The 15,849-nt window shown below is 40.4% G+C and overlaps 1 protein-coding gene across 9 annotated transcripts in view; it reads right to left on the bottom strand.

The window, feature by feature from the left end:
* DYNC1I1 (dynein cytoplasmic 1 intermediate chain 1) overlaps positions 1–15,849 on the bottom strand; it is a 200,426-nt gene that overhangs the window by 172,436 nt on the left and 12,141 nt on the right. For 3 of the 9 annotated variants that reach the window (XM_074836069.1, XM_074836109.1, XM_074836082.1), the window contains exons 2-4: positions 11,395–11,512; positions 8,090–8,204; positions 5,081–5,222 (exon numbers count right to left, since the gene is read on the bottom strand). In XM_074836069.1, coding sequence (XP_074692170.1) covers positions 5,081–5,222; positions 8,090–8,204; positions 11,395–11,502 — 365 coding nt within the window. In that variant the 5' untranslated portion in view covers positions 11,503–11,512. The remainder of the gene's footprint in view (positions 1–5,080; positions 5,223–8,089; positions 8,205–11,394; positions 11,513–15,849) is intronic. The other 6 variants (XM_074836099.1, XM_074836126.1, XM_074836118.1 and 3 more) reach the window with 3 other exon arrangements.

Below are 15,849 nucleotides of genomic sequence, written 5' to 3'. Positions count from 1 at the left end.
TGTCTTTACAGAAGCCCACAAAATATTCAGGTATTTAAGCGTATGGGCAGCAAAATAGTCAAGTTAGAAAGTAAAAGAGCACAGATGAAGATGTTGCAGAAAGAAAGGCAACCATTAACCTTTACACATCCAAGACAGCTGAGCCTGGTGCAGTTTACTGAGCAGATGGAAGGTGGGAAACCTTATACACAGCCTAATGGGATTCTCATGTTCCAGTACAAAATGCACAGAGGGAAGTGCTACACGCATGGGACTTCACTGCACGCATGCACACACAACCCAGCTCGACAATAAATGGAATGCTACTGGGCAAATGTACCATTGTAGAGTAATGAAGCTAGCTGGGAACATACAGGAGCAGTGAAGGATACAGCGAAAAAATGGGCCACACAGATAAATCACACCTTGGTCTACAAATGGCACTCCTCCAAGTGTGCAATGCACCAGGCTGAACGCACCCTGCGGGTAATATAAGAATACATAATAATGCAGGCTAGTATTAGCACATAGAAGCTACTCAGGCACAGGAGCACATCCTTCCAGCACAGATATATTTCTGCTATCTTATGTTGAGCTGACATGCAAAGCGCAGATGGACCCTAGTGCTCTGGCTCTACCCATGACAGGGTACTGGGGCTTTTCCAGAGAGCTGCTCAGCCCACAAGACCTGGTATTGCATTGCCTGCCTCTGAAACACTGTACAAGGTTTGCCCTTGGGTACTCCCTCAGATGACAGAAACCTGCCATTCATGGCTGAGGGCTGAGATGGTGAGGTTTATGAATTTCTAAGGTATGTTGAGTAGTAAAACATGTCTCTCCACTGGCACTGTTTCATGACAGTTGTACTATAATAGCTAGCATCCCCTCTGGCACACTAAAGCAGATGGGGAGGGCTGAGATGCATATAGTTATCATGAAGAAGCTCCATATTAATAGCCTCAAAGAGGCAAATTTGTGTTTCACACCACACACTAAGCACAGGAGCTCTTGGCAAATGCCTTTACCTCAGCCCCTTTCTTCACAACATTTACTCAAATCTAGTTAACTGAAATCTACATTTCAGTTGTGTACGTCTATAAGCTGACCATCAGCAATAGGACACTGGGCATTAATAAAATGTTTACAAAATACTAAACAAAAAAAAAAATACTTATCCTGAAAGACCAAAGTATACTCTATTCCAAGGAGAATCTTCATGGGATCCTGCAACATTGTCTTGTGGAAAATGAGTCATGTCTGAATACATCGTAACAGAAAGCTTTGTGAATCAATAACCCATCTATCCAGAGTTAGGTATCTGTGATGTAATTTTCCTGTCCTATCTGTGTAGCACAAGCAACACAGCCATCAGAAAAGTGAAGCGGGGTGTGCAAAGCAATGTGGAGATAGGCAAGTTGCTCACTGTGCAACAACAGGGCTCTAAAAAATTGTTCAGAGCAGCCTGATACCTAAGAGAGGCACATACCAAACCTATTTCTTAAGCCCACAGTTATGGTAAAATATTCCAGAATCAAAGTATAACGCACCTCTGCCTACCCAGAATTGATCCCCAAGACTACCAAAAAAAAAAAAAGTTGGCTCTCCTGTCCAACTGAAAGCATTCAAAGAAAATTGTCGGTAGTTTCTAGCACTGTTATTCATCTAATATCTGCTCATTCTTACAGTTGCTGTCATGGCTCAGGGGGAAGCTGGAACACTCCTGAAACCTAGTGTTATCCCTAGTGAAAAGGCTATGACAAATAGCAATGTGTTACCAAAGATCAAGCAGCAAAAAAACCCATAGAAACCTGAGCTGCACAGGACAGAAATGGTTCCATTATTTAGTGCTATTACACAGTCCACCCCACACCTTCTCCTAATAAGCTGAATGGCATCAGGGAAAAGACAACGCTGCTCCAGCTATCGTGTTGGAGATAATGAACAATGGTCCTGCAGGATAGCAGCACTGCTAGTCTATAGATTGTATGGCAGAAGGGACCATTGTGACCATGCAGCTTTTCCTCCTGTGCAACAGAAAAGCTGTATGACTTTTCTGAATGAATTATTGTTTGACCTATTATCTGCCTGTTGGGCAGGCACATTATCCTGAATGACCAATGTCCAGTGATAGAAGATCCAAGAGAGTCTTTACGTATATTGCTGTATATTTAGTGATTAATTTCTCTCACCATTAAAATTTTACAAAGCTTTTCTGGTTTTATATTTGTCCAGCTTCAATGTCAAACACTTTGCTGCTCTCACACACTGCTTGCTGGAGCCCTTTTGCTCGCCATATAACTATTACACTTGCTGAGCAAGTTACCAGTTAGTTATTATCTTATGAAGTAAGATTGCATGAGGTCTGTTCCAGGATAACTACTTAACACTGTCCAAACTCTTCAATTTATCAGTTGTCTTTCCTGAAAAGTGGATGTCAGAAACCTGGATTTCTGGCTAAACTATGTTCGCTGTTCTGTAAGAAATCACAGGTGCTTGCCAATCAAAACATACCTCAGATATACTTGGTGATATTGGGACCAATAGATTAAGTCTGACAACTACCAGAAGTGCCAATAACTCATAGAAGTGTTAAATGAGAACACACAAAGGTCTCTTGCTTTCCTCAAAGCTTTCGACAGGGCCTCTTTCCTGTAGTGAACTAAAATCTATGACTTCACAGCTTTTTCTTTTTGAATGTCCGTATCTTCCTCTAGAGAACACTTCAGCAATGAGTAATCAGACTGTATGCAGGATTTCTGCCAGCCTGTGTGAGCTCGCTATTTCTGCAGCACTGTTAGCAGCCACAATGACAGACGAGCTGTGATCTCCGAGATAGAGGCATTAATAGCTTTGGAATTAATCTGCTCTCCTCTAATGCCTGTGCTCAGTCTACTGTTGTACAGCGAATTTGCTGCAAAATGGGGGAAAACGGGAAGATCTTATAAGCACGATGGCATGACAGGGGATACAGCAAAAGTGCCCTCTCTATCATAGAGGGTGAAATTGAAGGACACACTAAAATGAAGCAGAATAACCTTGCTTATACAGATACATGGGCATTCATAGATGCAGTAGTCAAAATAAGTCAGAAGTATGGTCTAGGCATCTCTCAGAGAGAAAACAGTGGAGGTGATTTCATCCTTTTCACCCACTGTGATGACAGGTCTACCAACATTTTGGTCTCCAGGCTTGACTGCTCTATCACACATGGACGCTTGAGTGTACTCATTCACACACCCACACACTGAACACATCTACCTGCACACAGCGACAAACTAATTCCCACCTAGTACTATTCACAGGTTACAGAAATTCCCTGAGGCCTGGAGCAGGTACCATCGAATTTCCATTCCCACAAACCAATCGCTCCAGGCAAACACCTGCAAGCGGCCTTCCCGACACACAACACAGCCCTTTCAATACCAGAGAGGACAGCAAGCAAACTGGTGGACTACAAACAAGGTCTTGAGATTCCCACTGAATTCATAGTATGGACACAACAAGACAGAAAATGGATCCAAAACAAAAGCCCACAACACAGTACACCGTAAGCTTTGAAGAAGATGACAAACTCCATTCTTCTCTATAAGGACACGTAGTCATGTGCTTTCATTGCTTGTTGCTGACAGAGTCAAAAGTGCTAGCATACATCACAGTAAAATAAATTCTTCCAAGAGCATTTCACTACCTTAACAGTTAAAGAGTTACACCATGAAGGTTCAGAAGAAAAGCAGGAATTCCGAAGTGTCCAGCCAGCATTGACATAGCTGCATGTAGGACTGTGGGAAATAACTTTATCCTGAACAGCAGGCTATATGTTGCTTAAAAATACTTTGTACTTTCATTTGCTGAAGTCTACTACATATATTTATGAATGTAGCATTACATTATCTTCTGTGTTTTGAACTGCCATATCTTACAGGCTAGGGGCTTTCCTACTTAACAACCTCCATTTCTTCCAGAGGGTAGACCTGGAAGAAGGACTGAGCAGATTTCAGCAGCATCTGTGCAACCTGCACATCACAACATATGGTGTCTGCATCTAGCTGAAGGGGGACCCAATATACTTCCAGCTTACAGAAGTGCGATTTTTCTAAGCAGAAGGTTGGTGTGGTATGAAATCTGCTGACCTGAAGCTCTGTGACATTGGTGTTGCTATCTGTAAAGGCATGGTGTCCACTCCTGACAACTGTTAACTGTGGAGAGCAATCACTATGTTTTCAAGCCATTAGCAGAGTCTTGGCTCACAGATTTGGATGAGCTGGCAGCTCAGCTTTATGTTGAATTAGTTTGATACAAAAAGAACTATTAGGATCCGTGTTTTTCATTTCTCAAAATATACAGTGTAGTTGCTTGGACCTCTTCTTCCTTGAACATATGCTCCTTTACCAGCAGCATCCTCCTTTCTTTTCTACTCCAGAGTAGGAATTATTTGATGACTGCCACTTTATTTCCTATTTCAGCCATATGAACAAAGAAGATTGTTCTTGTGCACATCCCTTACACACACCCCACCACCCCTTTCCAACAAGAATAGAGGTCCTTCCCTCCTATTCTGCATGAAACTCGCTGATATCTGCAGTTTCCAAGGCAGAATTGCCAGTTGGTCCTGGGGTGTTTCAGCACATTTCTGTACAAGCTCTTCCCTGCCACCGCAATGCCACACACTGTGATGAGCAGCCACACAAGAACCTGAGGCAGCCTGGCATTACACCTGGGAGGACTTCAAAGGGGACTGGTTATGTGAACAAAGATAACTCACATGAGTAACAGGTTCTACCACTGGGCACTTCCCTTGTTTTTAGTGTATATCCACACAGAATGACAGCTTTCTGTGGGCCATTTTAGAACGTAAATTCAACTCTTGCTTCCAGCATGAGGTACAGGACTCATAGCGTAAGATCCGCTTGCTGCATGCATTTATTTACCTCACATCTGAGACTAGTCTGACTGGATGGTAACACAGTGGAAAATGCATAAAAAAGAAGTACACATTAGGTATGGCACATTCTCATTTACAGAAGCAAAGGTAAAAATGGGGAAGTAAGAGCAAAGTGAAAAAAACCCACATTTATTCAACACTATTGACTCTGTGTCTTACCTTCCTATGGGTCCCAGATCTCCCGAGTCCTGGCTGCCTGCATCACTGGGTGTGCTCACTGATTTCGAAGAGGGAGACATAGGGGTTGGGACTAAATAATGAAAATAACAGGTATCCCATGTTAACACATGCAGCGACTGCACTGATGAAGAGCAGTGTCAGACAAATCAAAACCAATGGACCAAAATGATAGTGGATGAATGAGTAGGAGAGTTTGAAATGGTGAAAGCAAATAAGGAAGGAAAGAAAAAGAAAAGGAAGAGAGTCAAGTGAATTTTAAGTCTTTTGGAAGTGTTAAAACTGACATGAATTTAGACAGGACTGAAAGCCCAATGGGAATCTACAGCTAATCAATGGAGGAGATATCTGTGGAAATAAAATAGGACTTGTTTTCTTGAGTATAGTTTAAAGTTGACTTGTAAAAGATTTTAAAGGTATGAAGAAATATCAGGGGCTTGTCTTGTCAAAAAACTAAGTGAACTCTTCTGGTAAAGTCAAATAGGCAATAGTACAAGCATACTTTCCAAATTTTGAATTTAAATCGAAAGCCAGTGTCCATTAGATATGGTCTAAGGCTGCAGTGTGGAAATGACATCAAAAATGAAAGCTAAATAAGGAAATCCAGCTAAGTTAAAATCATTTCCCAAAGATGGTGAGAATAGACATTAGTTTGCTCGGTGATTGTGTTTTCTTAAGTAATTTAGGTCATATAAAGTTTCCATTTTGGGCGGGACATGATTTCAACATTCAAGGAAAAGCTTCCCTTGGTTTCAATACTATCTGCCCAAGCTCTATAAATGATTTTCTCTTTGGCTTGCCAGGGCTTTTGAAGCATATTTCATGCAAAGGCAGTTTTGTTTCCTGAAACAGGAAAGGAAGTTCATAGCTCAAGGTCAGCCTGAGTTGAAGCTCTTCAGCAAGGAAATAATAAATAAAAAAGTAAAAATATCCGGATTTCTTTTAAAATGGTTTCTCAAAAATACTTAAAATGCAGAGATGGCTCCAGTCAAGATTTAATGTTAAGTATTCTTCAGAGTAGCCACATTGAATAAAACACAAAAAGGGGGTTTATTGCAAGAGCGAAATTTCCCGTTTGGTTTAAATCATGTGCATTTTCTTTTATAGATTTAACGGAGTAAAACTATTTTGTTATGCTCTATAATGTATAATGACAGACCTGTCAAGAGATTTGGATTTTCCATGTGGTCAAACATTTCATGCAGATTCTCACTACAGACTGTCACAGAAATGACTGCAGCATGAGAAGTGAATTCATCTTCGTTGACAGCCCTTTGGCAGGTTACAGGTATGTCATGGCTGTTTATATTCACAGTGGGATCTGGGTATCATACATGTATATGAAGACAGAATTAAAGCCTCCTTTATTTATATTAATGTATATTAATTATGAGTGTATATACAGGGAATGAAAGAGGAGAAAATACTATTGTTTAATTAAAACAAATCATCTTATATGTGGATTTTCATGTTCTTTTGACAGTATCAAACACAAAATAATTAAGATAAGGATAATTTGCAACATGAATATATGTGTTTAGTTAATAATATGATAAGGAAATGTATCTTCATTTTTAGATAAAAATGAATATTTTAAATGCTAGAACATTAAAAATCTGATTTTATAATATCACTATATAATTTACAAAATTATTACAATTAATACAATTAATTAATTAAAATTAATACAATACAAAAGTGTTATGATACCTAAAAATAACCTAACCATTACTTGTCAGACAATTCTTCTGAGAAGTGGTATTTAAAAGCTTCAGTCGCTATATCATAACTTATAAAAATATTAACTTTTCTCAATTAATGTTGGTTGATGCAAGTTATAAATTGAAATCCCAATTCAGAATGTCACAATCTATTTGCACAGGCCCCCAAGCATCTGTATAAGGTGCCTTCCTAAATCAAGGCTTCGGTATTTTGCCAAATTTTGAGTTTTTCCTAAATATTACAGGCAAGAATATCTAGGGGTAAAATCCTAGATTTAGACCCAATGAATTTAATGACAAGGCTTGATACCTTCAGAGGGCCAATAGCTAAAATAGTGAGAGTGATTCAGGATTCAAGGGAGCAGAAAGCACGGGAAGGGGAGGGAGGAAGAAGGAAGAAGGAAGAAGGAAGAAGGAAGAAGGAAGAAGGAAGAAGGAAGAAGGAAGAAGGAAGAAGGAAGAAGGAAGAAGGAAGAAGGAAGGGAGGGAGGGAGGGAGGGAGGGAGGGAGGAAGGAAGGAAGGAAGGAAGGAAGGAAGGAAGGAAGGAAGGAAGGAAGGAAGGAAGGAAGGAAGGAAGGAAGGAAGGAAGGAAATTTCTCACTTTAGGGCCATGTAATAAGTGAGACAGAACTTAATTAAGATAACCAGTATCCAGATACTATAAACTTTGCCACGTATTTTTAAACTGAGGACTTCAGATTCTAGAATTGAAACATCAAAACAAAAAAAAATGTTGAGCACATGAAACCAGAGCTAAAATCTACAATAATGAGCTGATGATAAGCTTTTTGCTATTTGTGATTTGTCTTTTTATTTCCGCTCTCCAGTTTTGCTTGATTTTAAAAGAAATTCAGTGGGAGTTCCCACATGACTATGCTCCTCCTTCCTTAGCAAATGCTTAATCTGAATTTTTGAAACAAAACTTGAGGCTAATGAAGTACAGCATTTATAATAATATTTTGTGGGTCATCAGATAGATGTGAGAGAAGCTAAAACAGTCCATCAGAAAAGAAATCACTGCTGGTATGCAAAACCAACCTGCATTACGTTCAGAAAAATTTCTTGAAAAAATGAAACAGATGTTTTTGGCAATGAAAAGTACTTAAAATGCCATGAGCTGGTATATGTGAATGATATTGCAGGCATTCAAACAGAAGAGTTCACTTGACTAATACAGCCAAAAATCAAAAAAGCTGAGCATGCTTTAATAGAAAGAATGCATTCATTGTGGCAGAGCTGAATGCTTTACAGTGTGCTTCTCTTAAATACCTAGAGGTGGTTCTGGGGATATACCAATGCTCTGTAACAAAGCTTCTGTCTCTCTTCTTTTGCGGTCTAGGTCAGAATCTTCCTGAGCTGGCTCCTTCTTTTGCTGTAGATCAGCCTGAGTTAAAACAAAACAAAACAGGAAAGTTTCATCCACATATAATCAGCTCTAGCAATTAAGTGTGTGGAAAATATTTATACGCACCACTGCTTAGGTACACTTTGAAATTCACTTAGCTGCATGAAAAAAAACCCACATCATTTTTCCCTGAATGCACAGGAAAACTGATCTTTGCAAGGATATTTGCAATGATTTTTACAGCACACGGATGGAAATCTTCTGCCTCTCACTCATCAGATGCAACTTATTCAGCTGATATAAAAGCTGACCATAGAATAACAGATATCATCACCCTGAATAAAAATGGCCCCTTCCTATTTCCTCCAGGATCAAGAAATAAAATTCTATTGGACTTCAGTGACACAGCTGTTACAACTCGGACTGGGAGCCCAGGGAGTCCTAAAGGTTTTCTGTTCCCCTCAGGTTAAATTAAGGTTAAACAACACCAAACGACCAGTTAAAATGCTTTACTTGCAGTAGACAACTTATAAACTTGGAAAAGGATAATAAGCGATGTAGTCTCTTATCTATAAGAAAGAAAAATAAAAAGGAAAGAAAAGAAAAGGGAGGGAGAGAAGGTGAGTCAAAGAATGCGGATCACCACCCCAGGTTCCAGCGCTGTCTCAGGTCTGGTAATCTTGGGTGGTGGGTGCACACCCAGAAACGTTTTCAGTTCAGCTTATCAGCTGATTTGCATACTAGACAAGGAGAGGTGGGTTTTCCATGAACTCATTAGCATGAGAGACAAGGAAAGGTGGAGCATGGGTTCTGCGCATGCATTGAGGGGGAATGGGGTGCATTAACCCTTCTGTCCAATTGAGTCAGTGGTCACGATCTCCACCTGCCACCTTTGCCTTTCCCCCAGTTACTGCCGGTTTTTGCTGACTTCATGCTTCTTGAGCAACCACCCAGCCTTTGGTTCCTTCTGGGGCAGATGTTCCCCTTTTATCAATCCTTTAGTTCTTCTTCAAGGGCATAGTGCCTAGCAAGGCCTGCATCATTTATACAAAGTATCAGGATTACACAATAGAGTCAATATTCAGCTGCCTTCTTTGGAAGATCAGTTTGATGAATGTTTGAGGCATTAACTCCTTCAGTTCCTCACAGTAGCTTAAGGGCCTACATTTGGTCCCAAGCACTTGTTGATAATAAAAAGACTTTCTCATGAACTTCAACATTTAACAGGAGCAAAGGAAAGGACTAATGTGTCTAAAATAGGATTTTTGCAGCCTGGAGCACCCAGCCAAAACCCTTCCTTTTTGCTTAGATCTCTATACCTCCTTGGAGCTTCCACACATTAGCCTCCTGTCCCTCTGGTCTACTGGGACCTAGAAACAGGAGAAGCAACATCTGCATTAGCCAGAATCCATTATATTTGGCTCATTCCCCAATTTAGTACGGTGGAAGGAAAATACCAATACCCAAGCCTTGTGGTTAGAGCGCTCCATTGAAAGAAACAGGCTCTTGCAGCCCTTCTCCCAAGCAGATGGTGGAACTGAACCCATGTCCCACTTTGTAGCCTAGTGCAGTAACCAGTAATGCAAGAGGTCATATCTGTCATTTTGTCATGTCTTAAATACAGCAATCCCAGTATAGTTCTTATAGAGAATGTCTGGAGGCATCTGCCTCTATACTTTAGATCCTAAGGTTGCTTTTAAATTGGCTGATCCTATCTAGACACCACACAGAGAGGTTTTCCCTTCTGTTAAAACCAGAGTGTGGGGCACAGGGGACTCACACAGAATCTCAGCCTGCTGCTGATGTTGGTGAAGGCATGACAGAAAACCTTGAAGTTCTGAAGCATCCCCTTGTTCTCCAGTTTGAACACAGAACATTGCTTTTACAAAGACAAAATTCAGGCATATCCCTGTGTTCAGCTCTTCCCACAAGCTAGCCTGAAGTATCTCACAGTATGTAGGATTGCAGACAACTCTTCTGCACCAGTGTACATGGCTAAGCACCTAAGTGAATGTTAGGCTTCACTCCTGAAGGCCATCAGACATCACAGCACACTCCATTTACAGCACTGCAGCATAATCTGTAGAGCTGGGTGTCCCGAGCTGGATCTGGCTATCGGGGCCAATGGAAAGTTCCAACCACCACGAGATCTCCACAAGGCATAAAATCAGAGGCAGAGGACAAAGGAAAGGAGTTAATAGCTTCCTCGAGCCAGTAGCTTGGCTCCCTTCCCTCTAATTCATTAAAAGGCTAGTAATGAACACTGAAAATTTTAACGTTTAAAGTTCTGCTTACAGAGGACTCCCCTAGTGACTCCAGGAGCCTCACCGGGGGGTGTGCTGGTAATTGCACAAAAATGACTCAAATGAAAAAAGATTAAAAAGACAGCCAAAACTGGAACGCTGATTTTTTGGATCACATCACATTTCCACAGTAATTCCATGAAATTCATGTACAATATTAAAGTGTCAGTTTAAAAGGAAACCAGTTATTAGTAAAGGATAACAGGTGCTTTAAACTATAGTAAGTGTTGACATTTGAAGGAAAGGAAACATAATCACTTAATGCTTCTCTGACTTTGCATGAAAATGAATATCCACTCCCTGTCAATTCTCACCTCTATTCCACTAAGTGACTGAATAAAAAGAAGTACAAATCCCTTAATGAAAAACCTAATGCATATTGTCAAGGACAAATAAACTAATATGTCAATCAAACTTTAACAGAACTGAAAGATGCACCCATGCCAGAAGATGAAAATGCAATTGCAATTATGTTTTACTTTACTGGAGAATAATAATTGTAAATCTGTTACCTTAGCTAGTAATCAAACTAGTCTTCAGAGTACAAAAATACATATTTAGATTGTAATGGCTTGAAAAAAATGTGATCCCTCTTTCTGTCTTTCCCTACTCTCCACTCCCTTTCCACTGAAGGAGAGCCCAGGAAAAAGCATTGTGGCAAATCAATTTTTATTTCCACACACACATACACATCATGTTGTCTAAACTGTTGTCATCTGACAGTGCGTTGGTTTTAAAAGCAATTCCCTCACCCTAACTTTCTTGACTAAAAATAAGCATTTTGATTTTAAAGTTAGGCTGATGTGGGTTTGAGGAGCTCATTCCACATGACAGATACCTTAGGGTATACAATACTGAGATGTCAAAAGCTCAGCAAACCCCTTCTGCAAGCATGAGTTATCTAAAAGGCGCTTTTGCATATTTACCTCTTTCTTCTTCCTTTCTTCCTCCTTCCGTTTCTTTTCTTCTCTTATTTGAGCCAAACGTTGCTTTTTGCGCTCAAGTTCTGCTTTTAAATCACTTTTGTCTGACATTTTGACTCTGCTGGAGACAAAATTATGGAAACCAAGGTGAAAACAGAATTAAAAGTTTTCCCTATGTACTGAAAAAAGATACTGAATTATATAAAAAATAATGCTTCTACATTCCTACAAATATATTTCTATATAAACATCGGCCCTTGGACTATACTGACATTGCAGAAAGCAGGATATTTGATTCACAATTTTTATTTCAAGAAATTAGACCAGCATATCACCAAACATGGAATATATTTTCAGATGTCCCTTATTAGAAAACTACTTTTGTGAAGCAAACCCATTTTTGCCTACTGTTCAAAATAATGCTTTAATGCCTTTACACACTGAAGCTGAACTCTTTTGATTTTCATTGGCTCCAGCAGCTCTGCCAGACTGTAGGATCCAGATCCAGAAATGGATTTCAGTTTTAAGTACGAGAACGTGATCTGCCCCAGACAGTCCCATACATCTTAGACAAGTAATAATTTTACTCATCGCTTTCACTTCTGCAGGTGCCTTGAACGGCTGCCATCCCGGGACCTGCCCCATTCCACTGGCACGGCCCCACACAGACCACCAGCTCAGTCTCAGTATCCTTCACATATTCACCCCTCTGGGAAGCACCCTCTCCAAGTCATGGGCTATCCTGCACCAGAATCTCTTCCACCCTTTCCAGGGAAAGCTGGGCCATTCCCCCAAAAAGCTGCAGACAAGGCACAGAACCAGGCAACCCAGCAAACCTGAGATTCTCTTTAACGAAGCGGCACACTGCTCTGCCAAGTCTCATGCTCAGATCATCTTGTCAAAAGGCAGGAGACGTGCCTAATATTCCTGATTTGACTCCAATCACACGAACTTGGCAAAAGCATTTCTTCTGAGCTACTGAAAAACCTCCCCCACCATTTTAGTCTTAAACACAATTCTCTGTAGGACAGCGATGTGAAGCCATGTGCACTCTTTGTGTTTTAAATCCCTGCCAACTTATGCTGCTGTTAGTCAGCCTTGAAAATGAAGGCTAAAGAGATATAAAGTCACATCATACAGAAATAGAGCCAGACGTCTAAAGAACATGCAATATCAATCTTTTTCTACAGTTTTAAAACCCCATGAGTGTTGCACAAATCCATAACTTAAGTCACAGATAATTTATTTTCTAACATCATATTCATTATGGGCTGTCATCTAACCATATCAATACTGATTTTCTTATTAGCACTTTATTCCAAAGACAGTCCTGACTAATATAGACATTCATGAAAAGAGTTAACAGTGCCTTTTACACATCACTGACCACATACACCACTGCAACCCAAAATCAATCAGATCAATGGCAGCACCATGTATACGCAATGGAAGTCTATTGTTTGCTTGATGCATGGGAAATTTAAATGACAACTCTCCATTAATATAATGAGAACTCCACACACATTACTGCCTGGTGGGTGGATGACCAGAGAGTAAATTTATATGCTAAAAATTATATGGCACTTTCACCCATCATGAATTCCTCTGCTGTCATCAGCTTCCTCCTCGAAATGATAAAAGCATAGTTAGCCCATGATATGGAGGATACTGCCAACACCTGCACATTAAATGCAATCTTGGCCCCAAATGCTTTGTTGTCTTTGCAAGCATTTTCCTTTAATGAAAGAAAAGAATAATATTTGGAATCAGAAGAGGAAACTATTCAGTGAAAATGGCAGGCATAAGAGCAGCATGAGGCATGTCAGAGGGGCCAGTGTAGCTGTACCTGTGTGTGGACCATACCATGGATGCTAACATTTTCCAGTGTAGGAGTTAAACCAGTACAGCTCACACTGTCACAGACTCTGCACTTCATCAGAGCTGCCCATCCCAGCAAGGTACCCTGCAGTCCTTTCAAGGCCCAGGGACTCGTGGTTCAATACACAACAACTCACAGCAAACGGTATTGCTAGGAAGGACATTAAACTGCTAACAAACTGGACCACTGGGTGTACTGATTGTATGTGGAGGACCGTCATTTCATTATTCCTCCATCACTCTGGTCCTATTCATGATGATATTGTTTTCAATTTGGGAAAGAGAAATCAAAACTGTCAGAAAAATTGCATTTCATATCAAGAAAAATAAGCAGTAGCACCTTAAACAACATTAATCTGTGTGGTCAGCTAACGTCAGTGAGCTATTATTTAAATGAGAAATGCTGGGAGAAGAAAACAAGCTTTTTAGTGGCAGTGCAGGTAATACTTTGCCTACCAATCTGCTCAGGATTTGAGGGTCTCTCTCAGATACGGCTGAAATCCCATTTGAAGTCATTTCCTGATCTGTTGCACGCATTTGAATTCTGATTATGAAGTTCCCTCTCAGAGCCCTTCGGACTAGATAAGAGTTTTCACATCCTTTTAGTTCTGCAATTTGCCAACAGAGTGCAAGCTCTTGTTTCTATGTTTATATGCAAATGCATTCTAAGGCTCGTGACAGAAACCCTGAGGGTTTGGCACACCTTTCAAGCTGTTTGTCAGATATCAATGAACGGCTTTCTAAAAATTCGTTCCCTTAATGTCAGGGAACCTAACTAGCTTTTTCCCTGATTTGAGCATCAATGGCTTAGTGCCTGGCCCCTTCTTTACAATGCTGTAGTCAGGGTGATCAAATCCTATTATAGCTTTGCCCTATTTTTAACAAAACGGGTCTTATATACAACAAAGATGATGTTATTAAATTTCCTTAAAGAATGTTGCCAGAACTGATTTATAGAAAGAAATTAATTTCAAGTTACTTTCATCCTGCATATATTTTAGTCATGCCTTAGCCCCCAAACAGCTTACCAACCTTCAAAGTGGCTATTTACAATTTTAGCACAAATTGAACACCAAGGGTATGTAACCACCTTTCTCAGATGTCAGCAAGTCAGGAGTCAGCAGGAGGCAAGCGTACTCATCACTCTACTTGGTATTAACGATGGAGTTAAGACTTTGTATTTGTTACTGGGAACAAATTTCTAATAATTGCCATTCTGAGTGCCAAAAGGCATAAAAAAAGATTTACTTTTGACATTCTCTGTGGTGCAGAACGACAGCCCAAGGCTTATGTATGACCTAATCTCCTCCAGCCTGGGAGAAGGCACTGGGCAGAGGGAAACAGTAAGGAGCACATTTTGTAGTGAAGCAATTCACCTATCTGGGAGAAGGAACACATAGGAACAAATACACTGAACATTGCATTAAATGTAGAAATAGTTCTCATACCAGGGCAGCAGCCTAGGGCTCCCCTCTTCAAGGGAGGTGCATAATCTTAGATCAATTTTTACTTTGTTTGGCCCAGTTTACTGCCAAGTGACACAGTTTTAAAAGGAGAGAGTCCTCCCACTGCAGAAGAGCTTACCACCCACGTTCTAACATCGGTTCTTGGGATGTAGCAGGATACGTGGATATGAACCACCTTGCACAGAGAACACTTGTCTGCACTCCTAATACTCTGAGGAAATTCTCCTTTCTTTGAGCTACTGGAGAAAGGAGCCTGCTCCTCTTGGCATGACTTTTAATGAGACAGACTGTTCTATTTCAAGACGTCAGTTTTCCCTGTATGCATTAACTATGCCTCAGAGTTCACTCGTAGGTTTGGAAAGAGAGCCAATTCCACTTACACATCAAAGGGTCACCAGACCCACCAGGATGGCAGCCACCCGGGCACGTGCAAATGCAGCTCCGAGGCTTCTGAGGACTGCGTTCTGGGACTTCACCATCTACTGGGCTTATCTCACTAAATCTGGATGACCACAATGTAGATGCAGAGCTATCCTTACCATCAATGAAGGTAAAATCAAAAGAGTCTGGATATCCTAGGATGTGATTCCACTTTTCCTAAAGCAGATGTCTAAAAGCAGTTAAGATTAAGCGTGCCCCAAAGCCACTAGTTCCAGTGATGATAATGGGCCTTGGGTGATCAGTTAAGTTCTATAAATCTCAATTGTAAGTGTCTCAGACTGGGTGAGAAGAATCCTGTCCTTAATGTGCTCCCAGCAGTTCCTTTTAGCTTGTCAGTGTATGAAACAAGATCTCTGAAAGACCGTTTACATTAATCTTAAATAATAATGGTGTTTGCACAAGCTTCTCTGCTGTGCAGAACATAACACAGAACTACTCCACTAAGCTTATTACACAGGTAGTAACATCTCACGACCATTTCATCAGTGGCAGCAGTAAGCACATAAGCATGGAAGATGCAAACAGCGTTTTACCCTCAACTGGACCAAAAGCCATGCAAGTACTTTTACCAGTAAAAGCCAACAGACTTACTACAGTTTCCTCACAAGCTACAAGGTCTTTATCAATGATCAGTATCACAATATTTGAGCAGATATTTTTTCAAACCATTTAT

Source organism: Strix aluco, chromosome 1 (assembly GCF_031877795.1).
Source record: "Strix aluco isolate bStrAlu1 chromosome 1, bStrAlu1.hap1, whole genome shotgun sequence".
Classification (NCBI taxonomy): domain Eukaryota; kingdom Metazoa; phylum Chordata; class Aves; order Strigiformes; family Strigidae; genus Strix; species Strix aluco.
The sequence above is the reverse complement of the archived record's forward strand: the minus strand, read 5'-3'. Positions and strand labels throughout refer to the sequence as shown.